General features: G+C 41.2%; 1 protein-coding gene across 5 annotated transcripts in view; it reads left to right on the forward strand.

The window, feature by feature from the left end:
* Positions 1-15,674, forward strand: part of Edem3 (ER degradation enhancing alpha-mannosidase like protein 3) — a 63,820-nt gene extending 48,146 nt beyond the window's left edge. For all 5 annotated transcript variants that reach the window (XM_052201244.1, XM_052201246.1, XM_052201245.1 and 2 more), the window contains exons 17-20: positions 882-1,073; positions 1,677-1,842; positions 5,038-5,223; positions 11,890-15,674. In XM_052201244.1, the coding sequence (XP_052057204.1) occupies positions 882-1,073; positions 1,677-1,842; positions 5,038-5,223; positions 11,890-12,296 (951 nt within the window). In that variant the 3' untranslated portion in view covers positions 12,297-15,674. The remainder of the gene's footprint in view (positions 1-881; positions 1,074-1,676; positions 1,843-5,037; positions 5,224-11,889) is intronic.
* Positions 15,675-19,095: the final 3,421 nt, after the last annotated feature.

Genomic DNA, 19,095 nt, shown 5'->3' on the forward strand with positions numbered 1-19,095 from the left:
GTCAGCCTGCCCACGACATCACCTTCCCCTCACATTCTTTTTCTACTTTCTTGTCACCTCTGACTTTGATTTAAGAATATCTCTCTGTCCTTATGGTCCCTAATGGTGATTGTGGATCTCTAATGCTTTTACTTAGGCCACCACTGAGGTAGTGGCCGCCTGTGGCCTCTTCTTAATCATTAGTACAGCTTAACTTTGCTTAACTGTTGATTTTCCTTCTCTTAAGATATTTTCTTCCTTTTGGCTCCCAGCAAAATAGTTCCTTTTCAGTTCTCACTTTCGGCTTTGTAGATTCCTTCATATGTCTGCTTCCCTGGCACACCCACTCAGTGTAGGCCAGTCTAAGACTCTAGGTGATAGTCTTTTCTCTCTCTTCTTTAACAGTATTCTGTTAAAGCTGCTAGCTTTGAATAGTTGATGTTTTGGACAAGTGCATATAGCACTTATTCAGAACTTTAATATCTTTGCTCCGTATTTCTGCATCTCAGCCTATGTCCGCCCTGATTTGAATTGTGTCTTCTTCTTGTGTAAGCTTTCTTCCTCCGAAAGCAGAAGCTTTCTTTTCTTTCAGAGGGGAAGCCAGAGAGGCAATCAAGCAGGAGGAGGGTGCAAGGGCGTTTGATATAGGACAGTTTCAGGTCTCCCCCAGAGCTGGCGTGCATAGTGGGAAAGAGACACAGAAAAGTTACAGACAATTGTTTTCAGACAATTTAATTGATGAAAGTAGTTGTATTGAGGTCAAGTTAGATCGAAGATATTTAGTGGGAACCTAAATTAAAAGGAGAGAAATTCTACACCCAAGTCTGTAATTTAGGAAGTCAAAAGGAAGGGGAGATTTGCAGGAGGACAGCGAAGCTCCACTGAATCTGTTTCTTTCATAGGCTGCTAGTTCAATTGATGCTGAAGATGGGCTGCGGTTCATGCAGGAGATGATCGAGCTGTCCAGTCAGCAGCAGAAGGAGCAGCAGCTGCCTCCTCGAGCTGTCCAGATCATCTCCCACCCGTTTTTTGGCAGGGTAGTCTTAACTGCTGGACCAGCTCAGTTTGGGCTAGATCTATCTAAACACAAAGAGGTAGGTGCACCCCAGTAAGCTTACTGGAGTTTAAATAGTAAGTACTTGACTTCTTTTTCTCTTACTTAGTAGCTTTATGTGTAGAAGTTGGGGACTCAGTGGTGGAAACACATAATCAGCTGAGTGAGACCCTGACTTCAGTCCCCAGCACAGCTCAGCACAGCACAGCATTACGTGAGCATCCATCCTCCTGCACTGTAATTTAAAGGGTTCTTAAATGGCCATCTGGCTGAGTGGCACTGTGGTCATTACAGTGCTTGCTGTGCACACATGCAGACCTGAGTCCATCCCAAGCATCCACATTAAAGCCAGGCATGTTAGTGCCTTCTTTTAACCCCAGCACTGGGGAGCAGAAACAGGAGGACTTCTGAGGATCCCCAAGTTGTGTGAGAAATCCAGTCTCAAAAGATGAGGTGAATGGCTCTTGATGGTGCATGATACTGATGATTGGTCTGTAGCTTTTGTCTGTGTACATATATATACTCAGGAGAAGGGGAGGGAGGAAGAGAGGGGCCGAGAGTCCTTCCCTTAAAACTGATGATACTAAAATCAAATGACTAGGTTATAATTGAAGATGATTTAGGTTGCTTTTATTTCTGACAGACAAGAGGATTTGTTGCAAGCAGTAAACCATATAATGGTTGTTCAGAGCTCACTAACCCTGAGGCAGTGATGGGAAAAATTGCCTTGATACAAAGAGGACAGTGCATGTTTGCAGAAAAGGCACGCAACATCCAGAATGCTGGCGCCATTGGTGGCATCGTGATTGGTGAGTAGTCCTCTGGGTCACTGTATTGGGCAAAGGTGATGATTGGAGCCTTCTCCTTCTATTTTAAAAATCTTGTCAAAGGGATGTTCAGGTTATTTATATTTTGACAACATAAAGGAGAGATGGTTCAGTGACGTGATCATTTTTTGACGATCCAAAGGTTTCTGTATATTGATGTCAGCGAAAATCCTTGGGGTGAGGTGGGAGGGTGGAATCAGAGGGCTGTGAGAATGCCCACACTCTGGAGAAGAACTGTCCTTGAGACCTACAGACCCCAGGGAAGGGCGCGCTCAGCCTGCAGGGGCAGCCTCTAGAGCCTTCTGTCCCTCCACAGGGTGGCAGGCTTTGGAATCCCAGACGCAGCTGTGGGGGCAGCTCCTGGCTCTGCCACAGCCTGGCATTGCAGGGCTGGCCCAGCTTCCGTGGTGAATTATCTTTTCTTTCTGAAAAGGGTTTTGTGAGTGGCACAGTACTGAGCAACACATAAGCACTAGTTGCCAGAACAATTTATCCCTGTATATGTTTTCCACTGAAGTTACAAATTACTAAGTTTAGCCTATTTTGCCCATGTGTTTCAACATGTGAGTTTTGCTATTCTTTACCCCTCCTGTTTTCTCCCTAACAAGCCATGATTATCAGCAAGAATATAAAATTGTGTATGTCTAAGGTAAAAAGGCATTTACATTTAGAAAGAAGTGAAAGACTGGAATCTCACATCAGTTGCAAAGTGACTGGGAAAGTTCATTCTGCATTTTTCTTTTCCTTAATTAGCATCCATTTCTACATTGAGAGTACATTAGACATTTAAAGGGCTGGGAGGGTGTTATCGAAGGGGTGATCCTACTTTTGACTGTAGCATCATGAAAAAAATGTGAATAATTAAATATTTAGTTTTATTTCAGCAAAAATTATTTACTATTCCTTTTGTTTATATGGGTACTAAAACATTAGTTCAAGTGCATAAATTTTATTAGTTTAAAGTTTTATGAGAAATTGTATTTAATAATTTAAACCCATATTGGGTGTGGACCTCCTAGCTTGTGTCTCAGTTTAGATGTTGCTGAGACACAGCCAACATGCCTCATGTACATCCTGTCTCTGAGTGCTTTGAATTGTACAGCTGGGTAGTTCTGACAGCTCTCACTGTGGGGCTGGTTTCAGGAGTTTTTTCTGACTCCTCACTTAAATCTTTTAAGTGTGTGTATGTACATGTTTGCGTGTGCATACGCATGTGTGTGTATGTACAGGTTTGCATGTGCATGTGTGTGTATGTACAGGTTTGCATGTGCATGCGCATGTGTGTGGTGGCCAGAGGTCAACAGTAGTGTCTTCCCAGCTGGTCTCCATCTTGTTTTGTGAAGCAGAGTCTTTCACGGAGCCCAGAACTCGTGACTTAGCTGGACTGACTGGGCAGTGAGAGATGAGGGTCTGCCTGTCGACAACCCGAAGCCCCGGCCGGTGCTAGCGTTTCTGATGTGTTTCCCAACAGCCAGCTCATACGCGGGTACTAGGCATCCACACTTGCATCCTCATGCCTGTGTGGTAGGCGCTGCACCAACCGAGCCCTTTCCCAGCCCTGAGTCATCCTGCTTGTCCTTGGCTGTTTTCATACTGAGGTTGCTCTTGCTGAAGAACTTAGTGTCTTATTGTCACTATGATTTTGAGCATTTCTTACTTACCAAGACTTAAACACAGAGATTTAAAGTATAAAACATAGCATAGGATGTGTACATCAATCTTTTAAAAAAAAATATCTGTATATAAGATTATCCCAGTTTCTGGGCAGAGTCTTCATAATGTTCTATATATTAAGATTGTTGGGTTGGAGAGATGGCTCAGTGGTTCAGAGCACTGATTGCTCTTCCAGAGGTCCTGAGTTCAATTCCCAGCACCCACAATGGTGGCTCACAACCATCTGTAATGGAATCTGAAGCCCTCTTCTGGTGACAGCTACGGTGTAGTATATTCACATATATAAAATAAATAAATCTTTTAAAAAAAAAAAAAAAAACTGTCTGGCCAGACATTTTCTTTAGTAGCTATTGGTACAAAATCCTACACTGGGTTTTGTGGAACAAGAAATGAGATTTTTTTTTGTTGTTCTCATAAATTTCAATTAAAAACAAGAAATTTAATGTGTGTGACTTCTTTCCCCCAAGGCTTTTTTCCAGATAAAGCAATTTTTTTTCCTTTGAGAAAATTTGTTTCTTTATATTTTTTTATTATGAAGACAAATTACATTAGAAATCATGTGACTGTAGGAGGTAATAATTTACTTGTTATTTTAAGAAGGGAGGTTGCTTATTATATGGAAAGGGATGATTTCATTCAGCTCAAGAGTAGGACATATAGCTATAGACGTCATGAAGTGCGCGTTGCCGTACTGATGGGTCCTTTGTCTTCATCGGCGCTGCCTCAGCTTTGGGTCTCCATGGCTGTGCCTCCTCCCACATCTGCTTCCTCTCCCTCATTCTCAGTCCGAGTCACGTACATGGACTGTTTACGGCGGAGACAGGGCTTCCATGTGGCAGTTCTAGGGTCACAGCGGGTCAGGGGTCAGACAGCCTTCCTTTGTCTGATCAGACATTATTAAGAGAAAGACATGTCTGCCACCTAGCTGGGCCTGTGAAGGGCTGGGACTGTCCTCTGCACAGTCACTGATGGGTGACACGGGAACTGGGTGTGATTGACATGGACACCATCAGAGAATTACCTGATACCTAACCAGTGTGAGCTAACAATACTGTTTAGTTCAGCTTATTACCAGTTAAGTAATCCCAGGTCTAAAATTTGTAACTTCAGAGCATTTTAAAGTTCTGAAGTAGGAATGTTCAAACTGTAACAAAACCATTAGTGGAAATCTAAAAGTTAGACCTGTGTGGTCCTGGTCATTAAAATCTTTCATGTGTAAGCTCTTCCTTACACATACGAATGGAATCCAGTCATGAAATTTGTGTGCTGTGCTTCTCAATACTGTTTTCTGTGTCAAGTAATTCATCATAACTTATTGAAAGTGGTTTATAATTGTGCAGTTCAGTACATTTATTTGAAGTTAGAGTTTTTGCTGCTTTCAATTATTTCCTTAGGATAAATCATAAATTAGTTCATCTAAAGGTTATGCTTGGTGTTGGGTGCACAAGAGCATTTCCATCCGCAGGTGACAAGCGGTGACATCCCTCTTTGTTCTCTGTCCAGATGACAACGAGGGGAGCAGCAGTGACACGGCCCCGCTGTTCCAGATGGCCGGCGATGGGAAGGACACGGACGACATAAAGATCCCCATGCTGTTCCTGTTCAGCAAGGAAGGGAGCATCATCCTGGATGCCATCCGCGAGCACGAGCAGGTGGAGGTGCTCCTGTCGGACAAAGCGCGAGACCGAGGTGAGAGCCAGGGCAGTGTGGAGCCCTCCTCCGCCCGGAGCACTCTGCCTGCCGGGGGCTCACACTGGCGTGCTGCTCTGCTGCTAGGTCACCGGTAAAGCAAGGAACAATTTTAGATGGTGGTTTAGAAGTTTTCTCTTGGAGACAATAGTAATTTATTGTTTTTATTTTATTAATATTATTACCATTTACTGTTTCATATTTAATTATATGTAATATAAATTATAATTAATAAGTAAGGCGTTTAAAATAATTTACTATTAATATTAGGAATTATTATTGTTGTTGTTGTTAATAATAATAATAATAATAATAATAGTGAAACATTTGTTTTGCTGGCTGAATTGGAATGCTTTTAGAACTCCATTTTTACATGCCGGGTGTGGCATACAGTATGGTAGTGGTGGTCTTCCCGCCACCTGTACCGCCATGTCCACGTTTGATAAAGGCTGTAGAAATGCAACAGTGCTTCAGCTCAGGGTACTTGTGCTACAGGAGCGACAAATGCTGTCAGCATCTCAGAGTTCTCTGAAACCACGGTGTAAAGGCCACAGTGTTAGCACCTGAGGAGATGGGGAGCTGTGGGGAGCAGGCTGTCACAGGCTGTCAGGTGTAGGCTGTGCTCCTGCTCCCGGGAGCAGTCATTCTAGGCTGTATTGTAGAAGGAGATGGTGACAGTGAACGGTGTTAGATGGTATGTGGGGTTGTGTTAACAGATACTCAGAACCATGTGGTTCACGGTGACTAACACGTGAGACATCTTTTCTAAATACTAACAGGACAGTGCTAGCCTAGTCAGTGTTCTGCCTTCTTGTGCTGCTTTGTTCTTTGAGAGCCTTTGAATTGTCAGCAGTCTCAGAGCAGTGGGGTGCATGTGTGGGGTGCGTAAGGATGTGTAGGCATGGAGACAGAATGTGAACTCTTCTCATCGTCTCCAACTCCCCTGTGTACTTGATTCCCTTTTTCCGGGGCCCTTTTTCAAAATTCCCTCCCTTCCTGCTCTGCTGCGCATCAGACGCAGGCAAGTTAACATGACTGTACAATCTGTAATGCCTTTGCTTTCCCTTCCTTCTGCTGCCCTGGAACTCAGCAGCCATATTAAAAGGTAAAATGATTCCAAGCTTCATTATTAACAGTAGTAAGTATCTTACATTAAAAAAACAGTTATATATGCATGCGTGTATACTACATGCATATATACACACATGCATATATAATTTTGTTTTACTAAACCAATTATTATATATATAATTTTGTTTCACTGAGTACCATAATATATGACTTAGTGTAATTTATAACTTCCATGTCCAGTTATCCAATAATAATAATAATTTATCGATTCTTTCATAATCAATTCTATTAATTATATAGTGCATAATCTACCTGAATTCGCTAATCCATGCCCATGCACGAGTCACCCTAACAGCAGCATTTTTAGATAAGAAACTATTACTGTGCATCATTTTTTTGTTTACAAGGTAAAATATTTAAATAATGGCTTGTTTATAAGCTCCTGAGGAGGGGAGAGGTGCACCCCCGTTAAGACTGTGTGGTGACAGGAAATCAAGGGCTCCACACGCCAGGGAGCGTGTAAGGAAGACGGTCAGTTTTTCTAGGAATAGCTTGCTGAGGAATAGTCCCTTAAACACTATGTGTTAAGAAGGCATTATGTAAGTAATATTTTAGACCGCTTTGATAGTCTGAGACTTTATTGAGCTGTTAATCTCATAGTGCTCGTTTGATAAAGGGTTTTAAGGTTTGTGTATATAATAGTGCTTTGAGAAATGTATAACTGTGTTAGCCAAACCAACAAGTTATAATTATATAATATTTATCACTAAGATAAATCAGTGATACTAACTCTATCACTAGATCACCCACTCTCTTCACTTAGGGTCATAGTCTAAGAACTTAGGTTCTGCAGTGGTTATCAATACTTGCCCCATACCTGGTGCTTTGCCAGCAGCTGGAGTGGCTGATGCTCTTGGAAATGGAATCTCCTGCATTCTCTGCTGTGCTGATTCTGTGTTAGATTCTGAAGCCCGGATCAATCCCACACGTGGACATACTCAGCAGACAATTGTAGTACGCTATTTCTTCCCCTGCACTTTGACAGCCGTGGGACAACACCCAGAATACCAGTCTGTCTCTCAGCTCTGCATCACGAGGTCTAGTTCTAATTATGTAAGGGATCGTCAAGTAAGAAGTATGTAATCCAAGTAGCAAAATGTCTTCAAATCATCCTTCCAAATGATGTCACATTCTTTGTTGATGAGAAGTCCCTTGCATGTGTAATATAGGAAGTAGAAGTCCCAGACAAGCTTCCTCCTATACCACCTTTTTCTGATAGGTTTGACTATTAGAATATATATATATATATCTGATGCTGTCCTTCTGCCTGCTAGCAACAGTGTTCAGATATTACACATTTTTCAGAGGCGAAAGCACTACAAATTTATTAAGTAGAAATGTGCTGCTTCCTTTGGGAAACTGTTCACACTTCTAAAATTAAGTTATCAACACAGTTTTAACACTGTCTCTTAGTGTCTCATTGCTTCAAATTTTGAATTTTAAAAGATATTTAATAATTCCAACCCTGTCTCACAAACAAACAAAAAATGTGTTGGTTACCTTTAAAGTGATGCAGTTTACAATTTAGAGTCAGTTTTCCTCTTCTCATTATTATTATGCAGGAAAACATCAGCATTTAAAGTTCCAGTACATTGTCGAGCTTTCAAGGCTACTATTGTATTTATGTGTATGTGTTGGGTAAAAAGTCAGACAGAAAATAAAAGAGAGATTCAAGGAAGAGTCTTGTCTTATAAACTGTCCTGGATCTAAGCCAAGCAACCTCAATCCTCAAATAACCCATCCAAAGTAGGCTTCAGTGTGGCTGCCCTGGCTCTGGACTGTGCAAGACCGTGGGTAGAAGGTCTGGCTCCCACAAGGGCAGCCTCAGCCGTGAGCAGATGGCTCTGTGCCTGCAGAGGAGTGCCCAGTGTCGTGGTCAGGAAGCCACCCGCCTGCCCCCTTCTCTGACAGGCCGCTTCTGTGTGGGTTCACTTGTTAGGTCTTCACGTCCTGGAGCGCTTTTCCTCATTGAGAAGTTCAGCCTTTCTAGTCTCAAATCAAATGCCGCCACCAGTATGACATTTTTTCTCATTCTTGACAGAATATAAGTTTTTTTTCTAATATAGTTTAGTGATTGTATTGCATGATTGTTTAATATGTAGCTCTTCTTAACTACATGAGTTTTGCTTTTAGTTACCAAGGCATGCGCTGGTGAGTGAGTGACGGTATAGCATGCGGACTCTGCAGTCCTCCCCAGCGTGATCTTCCCCTTTTATTGCTGAGGCCCACTAATGCGCCTTTCTCCAGTCTTTGTTTCTTGGCTCTCTGACATGCCGTTTCTGCAGCAGCGTCACACCCTTTAGACGTGACACGGCTGGCTCAGCTCCTTTGAACCTCTGTTCCTTTCAGAGCCCAGGCTGGCTCCGCTGCTGCTCCTGCCCACTCTGGGTCTGTGGGTCCACAGCTTTTACAAACTTCTGACCTGTCTGTTTATTCCTGGGGTACGCTATTCTGGGGTCCCTTAAGTTATTTTTTGAATACATTTCATATGGTATCTCTTCCCTTACTGGATCTGTTTAGAATGTCAGTTTTAGTTCAAAAAACTAAAAGAAGTAGAAATGAGATTCATTTTTAAAACACGTATTTGCATATTTTTATAGTGCATAGAAGATTGTTAAATGTAACGATGTCCTGTTCTAGAACATATCTATAAATTTAATCAGCTTTTATTTTTACTGTCATTATAATTGTATATTTTAAGCAGTATGAGCTGTATACCTGTCATAAATTTGTTTTATGGTTTTTTAAATTTATATTGTGAAAGAATGTACAATTTCACTTTTAGCTGCTGGCGCTTCTATTGAGTTAATGCTGCTTGCACTTAGTTTTCTTTACAATTTTTGTTTGTTTGTTTGTTTGTTTGTTTTTGGATTTGGTTTTTTCGAGACAGGGTTTCTCTGTGTAGCCCTGGCTGTCCTAGAACTCACTCTGTAGACCAGTCTGGCCTCAAACTTAGAAATCCACCTGCCTCTGCCTCCCAGAGTGCTGGGATTACAGGCGTGCACCACCACCGCCCGGCTCTTTACAATTTTTTATTAACTTTGATAGTATTTCTTAAAATTAGATTTGGTTTATGTCTTAGTGTTCTATTGCTGTGAAGAGACACCATGACCACGGCAACTCTTATAAAGGAAGACATGTAACTGGGTCTGGCTGACAGTTTCAGAGATTAGTCCATTATCTTCATGGCGGGAAGCATGGCAGCGTGCAGGTAGATGTGGGCTGCAGTGGTAGCTGGGAGTTCTCTGTCAGCAGGTAGCAGGACGCAGGTGGGACACTGGGCCCGACTTGAGCATTTGAAACCTCCAAGCTACCCCAGTGATGCACTTCCTCCACCAGGGCCACACCTCCTAACAGTGAAGCTCTCTATGGGCTGTAGGGCCATTTTCTTCAGACTGCCACACTTTAGTTCCAGTATACATTCACAATCTAAAAATAGCGGTAATGGTTGTATTTTTTCTATATTTACCCTAGTTATTCTGTTGTTTATGGCATTAACTAGACACCAGAATAATAATGTGTCACATGTAACCTCTGAAGGTCTCAGCCACAAGCGGTCTCCTACTAGACAGGACAGCCCTGCGCTTGTCTCCCCTTCTAGACTTGAATAGTACAAAGAGACACTTGAGGACTTGGTGGTTCTTGAACTGATGGTTGCCTAGTAAGGGAGTGCTGAGCTCCCTCTTTTTTATCTCACCCCCATAGTTCTCAGAACACTGAGATGATAAAATAATAAGAGAAATAAAGCATTTCATTAAAAGGGAAAGAGAAGAGAACTAAGATGTCTGAACCTTCAGCTCCCCTGCAAAAACAAAACAAAACAAAACAAAACAAAACAAAAACCAGAAACCCAACTGTGTTAAGTTACTTTTCTGTTGCTGTGACAAAATACCATGGTAAAGGCAGCTTACAGAAGAGTTTGATGTGGATGATGTGTCACAGTGTTAGAATCGTAATGGCGGCTACAGCCTGGCAGCTGGCAGCTGAGAGGCCACACCTTCAACCTTAAGCAGAAAACAGAGAAAGAAATGAAAGTGAGTCTAGGCTGTAAAAGTCCCAAAGCTCATCCCTAGTGGACACTTCCTCAGGAAGACTCTGCCTCCTAAACTTTCCCAAACAGCACCACCGAGGGCAGCTGGGGATCGAGTGTCAATACTCAAGTCTGTGGGTGGCAGTTCTTACTTAAACCATCCAAAGACTCAGGACCTGAGCTGGGGAGAGTAAGCGTGTGTGCTCACCTGTGTGCAGACTCTTCCCTAATGAGGCGGTGCTCCCTGAGACGGGGTAGTGCACACTCACCACATGGGCCCGCTTGTCCACATTTCCTCCAAGGCGTAGTTTGGTTTTGTAGTAGGTCCATTTTCTTCCCTCTCTGACCTGTGCTTTCTTCCTTTTCAAAGGGGTCCTCAGATGTTACTGCAAGCTTCCCTTGAAGCCCATGCCCAGCTCCCCCATTAAAAGTGGGATATTTTCTTTCGTTTTTTTTTTTCTCCAGTTTTTGTGGATGTTGTTTTCTTGTTGGGCTGTGAACGCTTAAAACCAGACATAGTGCTAGCTTCCGCGCCTCCTTTTCTCTCTCGGCTGCAGCAGGCGGCTGGGAGAGTTCAGTTGGCTGCACTGCAGAAAGAGGCTGAGTGAGATGTGGACAGTGGGTGACAGGGCCGGTTAAATACTGGATTGTAGGAATTCAGAGTGCATCCAGGGCTTTTATTTTATGTTCATTACAAAGACTGTACCTGCTCGGGCTCCTAGTGAATTTTAAAATAACTTTAAAGTTCATAGATACACAGTATTAGTTTTATTAACAATCTCAGTTCTTGTCTTTATGAAAATATTTTAATGAGTCATATTAATACCTGAAACCATCAGGTCTCCTTGTTTGAATCTAAGTGGATCCCTGAGTGATAATTTCACTTTTCCAACCAATATGATTTCAAGTTTTAGCAATGATATATGCTATTAAAATAGTAAAATTTATTGCATCTAGGATGTTCTTGTGTGCAAGCCTTCTTGAACTTAGGTATTAATAAATTGTATGTGTGTGATTGTATGTGTAGGGATGTGTGTGCATGTGTGCATGTGTGTGTGTGTGTGTGTGTGTGTGTGTGACACACAGAGGCCATAGGATCCTTTGGAATTGGAGTTAGAGGTATCTGTGAGACACCAGGTTGTGACATGGGTGCTGGGACTCTGTCTAGGAAGCACGCTTAGCTGCTGAGCATCTCTAGTCATGATGCTGAAATTTTATATGCATTTTAACAGTTTTGTTTAGTGCTTTTGTTATTTATTAATCCTCATCCAAGTCAGGGTTATGCTACTAATGATTGCTGATCCCTTCCATTTGGAGTGCCATTTATTGTCACAGTCAGCTGCCTGGAAAAGGGATCATAAGACCTTGACTTCAGTGCCACTGTTTTCTGACCACCATCGATTGACTGCTTTCTTTCTTTCTTTTATTGCAAAAACCAGGTGACTTTGTAAGTGTGGTGCACTTTTTAAGAGGGAGAGTGATGTGTTTGTTTCTTTCCTGTACAGATCCCGAAATGGAAAATGAAGAGCAGCCATCTTCTGAAAATGATTCTCAGAATCAAAGCGCAGAGCAGGTGCTGTCACTTTCTCAGACAGTTGACTTGGCTGATCAGGAGACCCCTGAAAACCCTCCAGATTCTCACTCAGAATCATCATCTCCAGCAGACACTGAAGAAGCTGCTGACTTTGTCCCTTCTGAGCAGATATCTAGTTCCACAGAAAACCACGAGACTACAAGTCTTGATGGTGAATGTACAGACTTAGATAACCAACTTCAAGAACAATCAGAAACTGAGGAAGATTCCAGTCCTAATGTCAGCTGGGGTTCAAAGGCCCAGCCTATAGACTCCATATTAGCAGACTGGAATGAAGACATAGAAGCATTTGAAATGATGGAGAAGGACGAACTATGACTCTCTGTGAAGACTCTGGTGGTAGATATTTAAAAAGAAGAGGTAAACTGTGGTTTTCAACACCCTATACCAAGCAGGCTCTCCCTGGAGGCTCCGAGCATTGCTCAAGCATGTTCTGACTGGGGTAAGGAGTACCTTAGGTGTCTGGAGCATGCTGTGTTAGAGCTGACCTCACTGAAACTGTCCCATCCAAAGTGGAAACCCTCAACCCTCAGATGGTGGTATCATACGTATAACCTGCAGCTGCCAGGCCAGAGAGAGAGGACTGGCCGTTCCTGGGTAGACAAGAAACAAATTCAGCTAATGGACCTGGGAACAGAGTCAGTGCAGCTTTCTAACTGAAGAAAGTTTCACTGCCTTGGGTTTGGGGTCAGAAGCCCTTTGGGGAAGATTTGTGGCATTGTGGCTTTGCTGCCTTCACAGGAACTCTGAGTGACCTCCGGGTTGTGGAGTAGATGCATTTATGGTAAGGACAGTTTCTGCTCATCGCTCTTACCTGCTTCAATCAGTGACAAATAGCCAAGATGACTTGATTTTTTTTTTCCTCTCCCAACAATGACCTTAGCATTTAAACCAAAGGTGAACCCAGTGTACTTTTTCCATAGGTCTCCATAAAGACCTACTATGGGACCATGAAGAGGGTCCGGTAGATATTCTGGAAATTGGTTGCTTAATGCTCCGGGTAAATAGAGGAGAAGCTGTAATGTTGCAATATCAACTTCCCATTGGGCTGCCCTGGGGGAAGCTGGGACTACTCTGAGTGGAAATCAGCATTAGATCTGGTGGGGTAGATTGGAAGTCTTTTCTAGTTCATTTCTCTTAAGGTGGTTACTCTAGCCATCAGCCTTACTCCATCCCACGTTTAGTATGCAGCTTGAGACAGAAGGCTCATCGAAGCCCTGTTCCATTTCCCTGTCCCACAGAGCTATGAGAAACCATGGTAGTGGTCTGCAGTCCCAGAGGACTGCTGTCTTTCTCCTTTGAAGCTGGAGTCTGTCACATTTTCTGTTAAATCATGGATTCAGGTTTGTTTAGTTTTGTTTTAACAAATACTCCTTCCTTCTAATGTGGACTTGAAAATTAGTCTCTGGTAACCTGTATAAAAAACTATATAGCCATATAAGTAAAAGAAAAAGATTTTTTTTTAAATTTGGTGTGGCAGTCTGGAGCTGGTCACATTTAATTATTTTTGGTTTTGCTTATTGGTAGTTCTACATTGAAATCATGGTTTTGTTCATTTTATTTATTTTTAAACTTGTTTTAATTGCTTCTAAAGGAATATTTGAGGGACTTAATTCCTTTTTACCTTTATGGCATTACACAATAACTTTTCTCTAAAACATGGTTTTGAGGTACTGAATTACTTAGACTATCTGTGGAGCTATGGAAGGCAGCAGTGCCGTGCTGTAGTATGTGTATTCATGTACATGTCTTAGGCCCCAGGTAAATATGCCCTTTTATAAGGGAATAAATGCCTGTTTTCAAAAGATCCAACTAAACATTATTGGTCAGTAAGTAATAAATCTTAGAGAATTCCCTGGCATGGGGTAGTATGACAAGGCCTTCATTAACTCGTAGTTAAGCTTGACAGCAAAAATGGGGATTTTAGTCTCTCTGCATGTGAAGTTTGGTGCGAGAAGATAGAACTGTAATACATAGAGTATACAGAAGGGTAAATGTGCTTCGTTTTATTTCATTGCAAAGCCGCCAAAATAGCTGATGCTTAAATTTCCTGACTTGATTTATGGGACTAGGGCTTGGAGAAAGGGAACAGGTGTTCCTCAGAGACTTTGATTACAGAAGCCTTCTATGGATTGATTTTGTATTTGTAGCTCAAAGCCATTGTTGACTAAATCAAACTCTGCTAAGTTATCAAAGCCGCATATTTTTCCCCCTTGAGAATTTACTGACATGAAGGGGAGTCCACGACACACTAGGAAAAGCCAGCTTACTGCCGCTCACCGTTCCTTTGGCCACTAGGAGGTGCTGTTGCCCTTCATTAAGATTTAGCTGCACCTATTGATTTGTTTAGAAAAACCAAATCCTTTAAAGAAATAAATTTGAGACATTTTACTTACTATCTAAAAGGAATAGTACTGTTTCCCCTACTTAAGAAAGGAGGAAGCTGCTCAGCTTCAGGACACAACATTCTAACTGATTCTCCATTCATTTTTGTATTTGACATACTGCCTGCCACAAAGTCTTTGAGTTCACTAGAAAATTCCAACAGCATAGACTTTTTTAAAATTTTTTTCATTGTTGTTAATGTTTGTTAAAAACCTTTCATAGATATTTTATTTACTTGCTGAAGATTCAGGGAATTCTGAGACCCTGAGTTTAGAAACATCTGGTCTACCTCAGTTAAATGTTGACTGCTTAGAAATAGAGCTGAAATGATCACCACAGCCATAAAATCGTTTGACTAAGAAAGATTTATATAATGTTTACAAACCTGGAATCAAGTGCGGATAGAACCTGAAAGCTAAAGGTTAGCTGTTAGAGCAAGTATTTAATTCAGGTATTTTCAAGTTTTAAAACTTGTTTACCAAGTAAAATTAGGTATTTTTTTCTCACATAAAAATGCCATTGAAATTATATGCCCTGATTTGCAATATTTTCCCCATAAAATTTAAATGTGAAAGAACAGTAATTTACTAAATATGTTTGGGGTGGGGAATTTTGTTAGGTAGGTTTTCTTTTTTTCTTTTTAACCTATGTAATAAGCTTCCAAAAAGAGCATAATTGTTTTCGAACAAATTATTTTCTAATTTTATGTTTCCTTTTTCTTTACAGTGTTAGATATTTTTAAGTGAAAAATTATGCACTCTCTGACTTCAATTTCACTAATGTAATTATTTTCTCTGGAATTCTTTTAGATTTAAATTGCCATCATATAAAACTTTCTTATAGCACAGCCAGCATCTGTTCTCTCACCAAACTCCATGCCAGATTCATCATAAAGAAAGCTCAGCCTAAGTAACTCAAATAGTGCTTATAACTTTAGAGGGGAGGGTAGCGTTTAGTAGTAAATATTCCAACTGGTTGTTTTATGCACAAGGCTACAGTCAGAACATAGAAAAAAAACATTCTGTGAATGAAACATTGTATGTTCAGATTTTATAAAAGACATTTTTAAAAGCCCAATTTACAGCCGTATATTTTCTTATGATGTAATTTATGAAAAAGCTGTCTGTACTAACAGGTGCTGTAACACTACTGTTGTTGGGTTTTATTGTTTGGTGATAAATGTATACAATATTTCTAATGGAAACTATGTACTGTGATGTAAAAGTCTGGGCAAAATGTATATAATCCTTGTATATAATTGTGTATTTGATTATATTACTGATTGTAAATTTAATAAAACATGTAAATATTCTGGTCTAGTTTTAAATTTTGAATTTTAAGAATCATTGTACAAATATCTAGAATTTGGTGTCTCTGTTTTCCTTTTGTCTCTCTTTACCCAGAGAAGTGAATTTTGGGGTATAGAAACCCATGCAAGCATCAGTTCTAAAACTCAACTAGTACCTAGTACAAACTAGAGTTTAAAAAAAGTAATTCTGTATGACTGTTGGTAACATTTGTGTCTTGAATTTACTTATATTTAATAAAATTACTTGCCCTCTTGTAATATTATCATCAAAAGTAGGTTCATTAGTTACTTTTCTATCCCTATATTGAAGACCATAACCAAAAACAACTTTGGGTTTCTGTTCACAGGGGTGAGAGTCCGTTGTCATCATGGTGGGGAGTGGCAACCATCAGGCATGGTGACGTAACAGCTGAGAGCTCACATCTAGAACCATAAGCAGGAGACAGCAAACTGTGGTGGCGGAAGCAAGGCCACACCTCCCCAAATAGTGTCACCAACTGGGGATCAAATATTTACATGCCAGAGCCTATGGTGGCAGGAGGGTAGTGGTAGCACACCTCATTAAAACCAGCACACTTTGTTTAGCTCCATACCCCACTTTTTAATAGGGTTATTTGGTTCTCTGGGGTCTACCTTCTTGAGTTCTTTGTATATATTAGATATTAGCCCTCTGTCAGATTTAGGGTTGGTGAAGATCCTTTCCCAATCTGTTGGTTGCCGTTTTGTCCTTTTGACAGTGTCCTTTGCCTTACAGAAACTTTGTAATTTTATGAGGTCCCATTTGTCAATTCTTGATCTTGGAGCGTAAGCTATTGGTGTTCTGTTCAGGAACTTTTCCCCTGTGCCCATGTCCTCAAGGGTCTTCCCCAGTTTCTTTTCTATTAGTTTCAGTGTGTCAGGTTTTATGTGGAGGTCCTTGATTCACTTGGAGTTGAGTTTAGTACAAGGAGATAAGGATGGATCAATTCACATTCTTCTGCATGCTGACCTCTAATTGAACCAGCACCATTTGTTGAAAAGGCTATCTTTTTTCCACTGGATGTTTTCAGTTCCTTTGTTGAAGATCAAGTGACCATAGGTGTGTGGGTTCATTTCTGGGTCTTCAATCCTATTCCATTGATCCACTTGCCTGACATTGTACCAATGCCATGCAGTTTTTATCACTATTGCTCTGTAGTAACTTTTGAGATCTGGGATACTGATTCCCCCTGAAGTTCTTTTACTGTTGAGAATAGTTTTAGCTATCCTGGGTTTTTTGTGATTCCTGATGAATTTGAGAATTGCTCTTTCTAACTCTATGAAGAACTGAGTTGGGATTTTGATAGGGATTGCATTGAATCTGTAGATTGCTTTTGGCAAGATGGCCATTTTAACTATATTAATCCTGCCAATCCATGAGCATGGAAGATTTTTCCATTTTCTGAGGTCTTCTTCGATTTCCTTCTTCAGAAGTTCTTCTTGTATAGGTTCCTCACATGCTTGGTTAGAGTCACTCCAAGATACTTTATACTGTTTGTGGCTATTGTGAAGGGTGTCATTTCCCTAATTTCTTTGTCAGTCTGCTTATCCTTTGAGTATAGAAAGGCTACTGATTTGCTTGAGTTGATTTTGTAACCAGCCACTTTGCTGAAGTTGTTTATCAGCTGTAGGAGTTCTCTGGTAGATTTTTTTGGGTCACTTAAGTATACTATCATATCATCTGCAAATAGTGATAGTTTAACTTCTTCCTTTCCAATTTGTATCCCTTTGACCTCCTTATGTTGTCTAATTGCTCTAGCTAGGACTTCAAGAACTATATTGAAAAGATATGGAGAGAGGGGGCAGCCTTGTCTAGTCCCTGATTTTAGTGGGATTGCTTCAAGTTTCTCTCCATTTAGTTTGATGTTGGCTACCGGTTTGCTGTATATTGCTTTTACTATGTTTAGATATGGGCCTTGAATTCCTGTTCCTTCCAAGACTTTTAGCGTGAAAGGATGCTGAATTTTGTCAAATGCTTTTTCAGCATCTAATGAAATGAGCTAAACAAAGAATTTTCACATGAACTTCGGATGACTGAGAAGCACCTTAAGAAATGTTCAACATCATTAGTCATTAGGGAAATGCAAATCAAAACAACCCTGAGATTTCACCTCATACCAGTCAGAATGGCTAAGGTTAAAAACTCAGGAGACAGCAGGTGTTGGCGAGGATGTGGAGAAAGAGGAACACTCTTTCACTGCTGGTGGGATTGCAAGATGGTACAACCACTTTGGAAATCAGTCTGGCGGTATCTCAGAAATCTGGGCATGACACTTCCGGAGGACCCTGCTATACCACTCCTGGGCATCTACCCAGAGGATTCCCCGGCATGCAGTAAGGACACATGCTCCACTATGTTCATAGCAGCCCTGTTTGTAATAGCCAGAAGCTGGAAAGAACCCAGATATCCCTCAGTGGAGGAATGGATACAAAAAATGTGGTATATTTACACAATGGAGCACTATTCAGCCATCAGAAATAATGAATTCATGAAATTCTTAGACAATTGGATGAAGCTGGAGAACATCATACTAAGTGAGGCAACCCAGTCTCAAAAGATCAATCATGGTATGCACTCACTGATAAGTGGATATTAACCTAGAAAACTGGAATACACAAGACATAATCCACACATCAAATGATGTCCAAGAAGAAGGAGTGAGTGGCCCCTGGTTCTGGAAAGACTCAGTGTAGCAGTATAGGGCAATACCAGTACAGGGACAGGGGAAGGGGTGGAAGGGAGAATAGGGAGAGGGAAGAGGGCTTATGGGACTTTCAGGGAGTGGGGAGCCAGAAAAGGGGAAATCATTTGAAATATAAATAAAAAATATATCGAATAAAAAAAACAGCACACTAGCCTTGGCTCTTCGCTGTTCACCCCCAAGAAGCCATTGTGTCAGTAACACTCTACAGTGGCTCTGAACTCTGTGCTAGCCCTGGGTCTCTGAGCAGATACATTAAAGGCCATGTCATGATCATTATCAATTTTAAGACTTGAACAAGCACCATGCATCTTAGTCAAAGTTCCAAATTTAGTGACTGGGCAGTGGACAGACGGGAGCTCTGGTTTAATTCCAGAGGTGAACCTGAGCTCATCCCAGAGGGTCACCCTGTTCTTCAGTCTGCCTCACCGCTAGTCTCTGCTAACCTTTTCCTCTGCCACACTCCCTACTTTGCATATCTCCCATCTGAGACTGAAGGCTACGAGTGATAGCGTCTGTTCTAGGATTGTCTGGGCAATTAGTCCAGCCTCACTATGTCCCCCCCCCCAACCCTTCCAGGACAATGACAGTATCACTGTTGGACTGTGAGGCTAGAAAAAGGAAACTTCAGAGGTCCATCTACTCAGAGGCTGAGTTCTTTAAAGGTTAATGGAGAAGAGTAACTACCTACCTGCTAATAAAG

The sequence above is a fragment of the Apodemus sylvaticus genome, chromosome 12, assembly GCF_947179515.1.
Source record: "Apodemus sylvaticus chromosome 12, mApoSyl1.1, whole genome shotgun sequence".
NCBI classification, from domain to species: Eukaryota; Metazoa; Chordata; class Mammalia; order Rodentia; family Muridae; genus Apodemus; species Apodemus sylvaticus.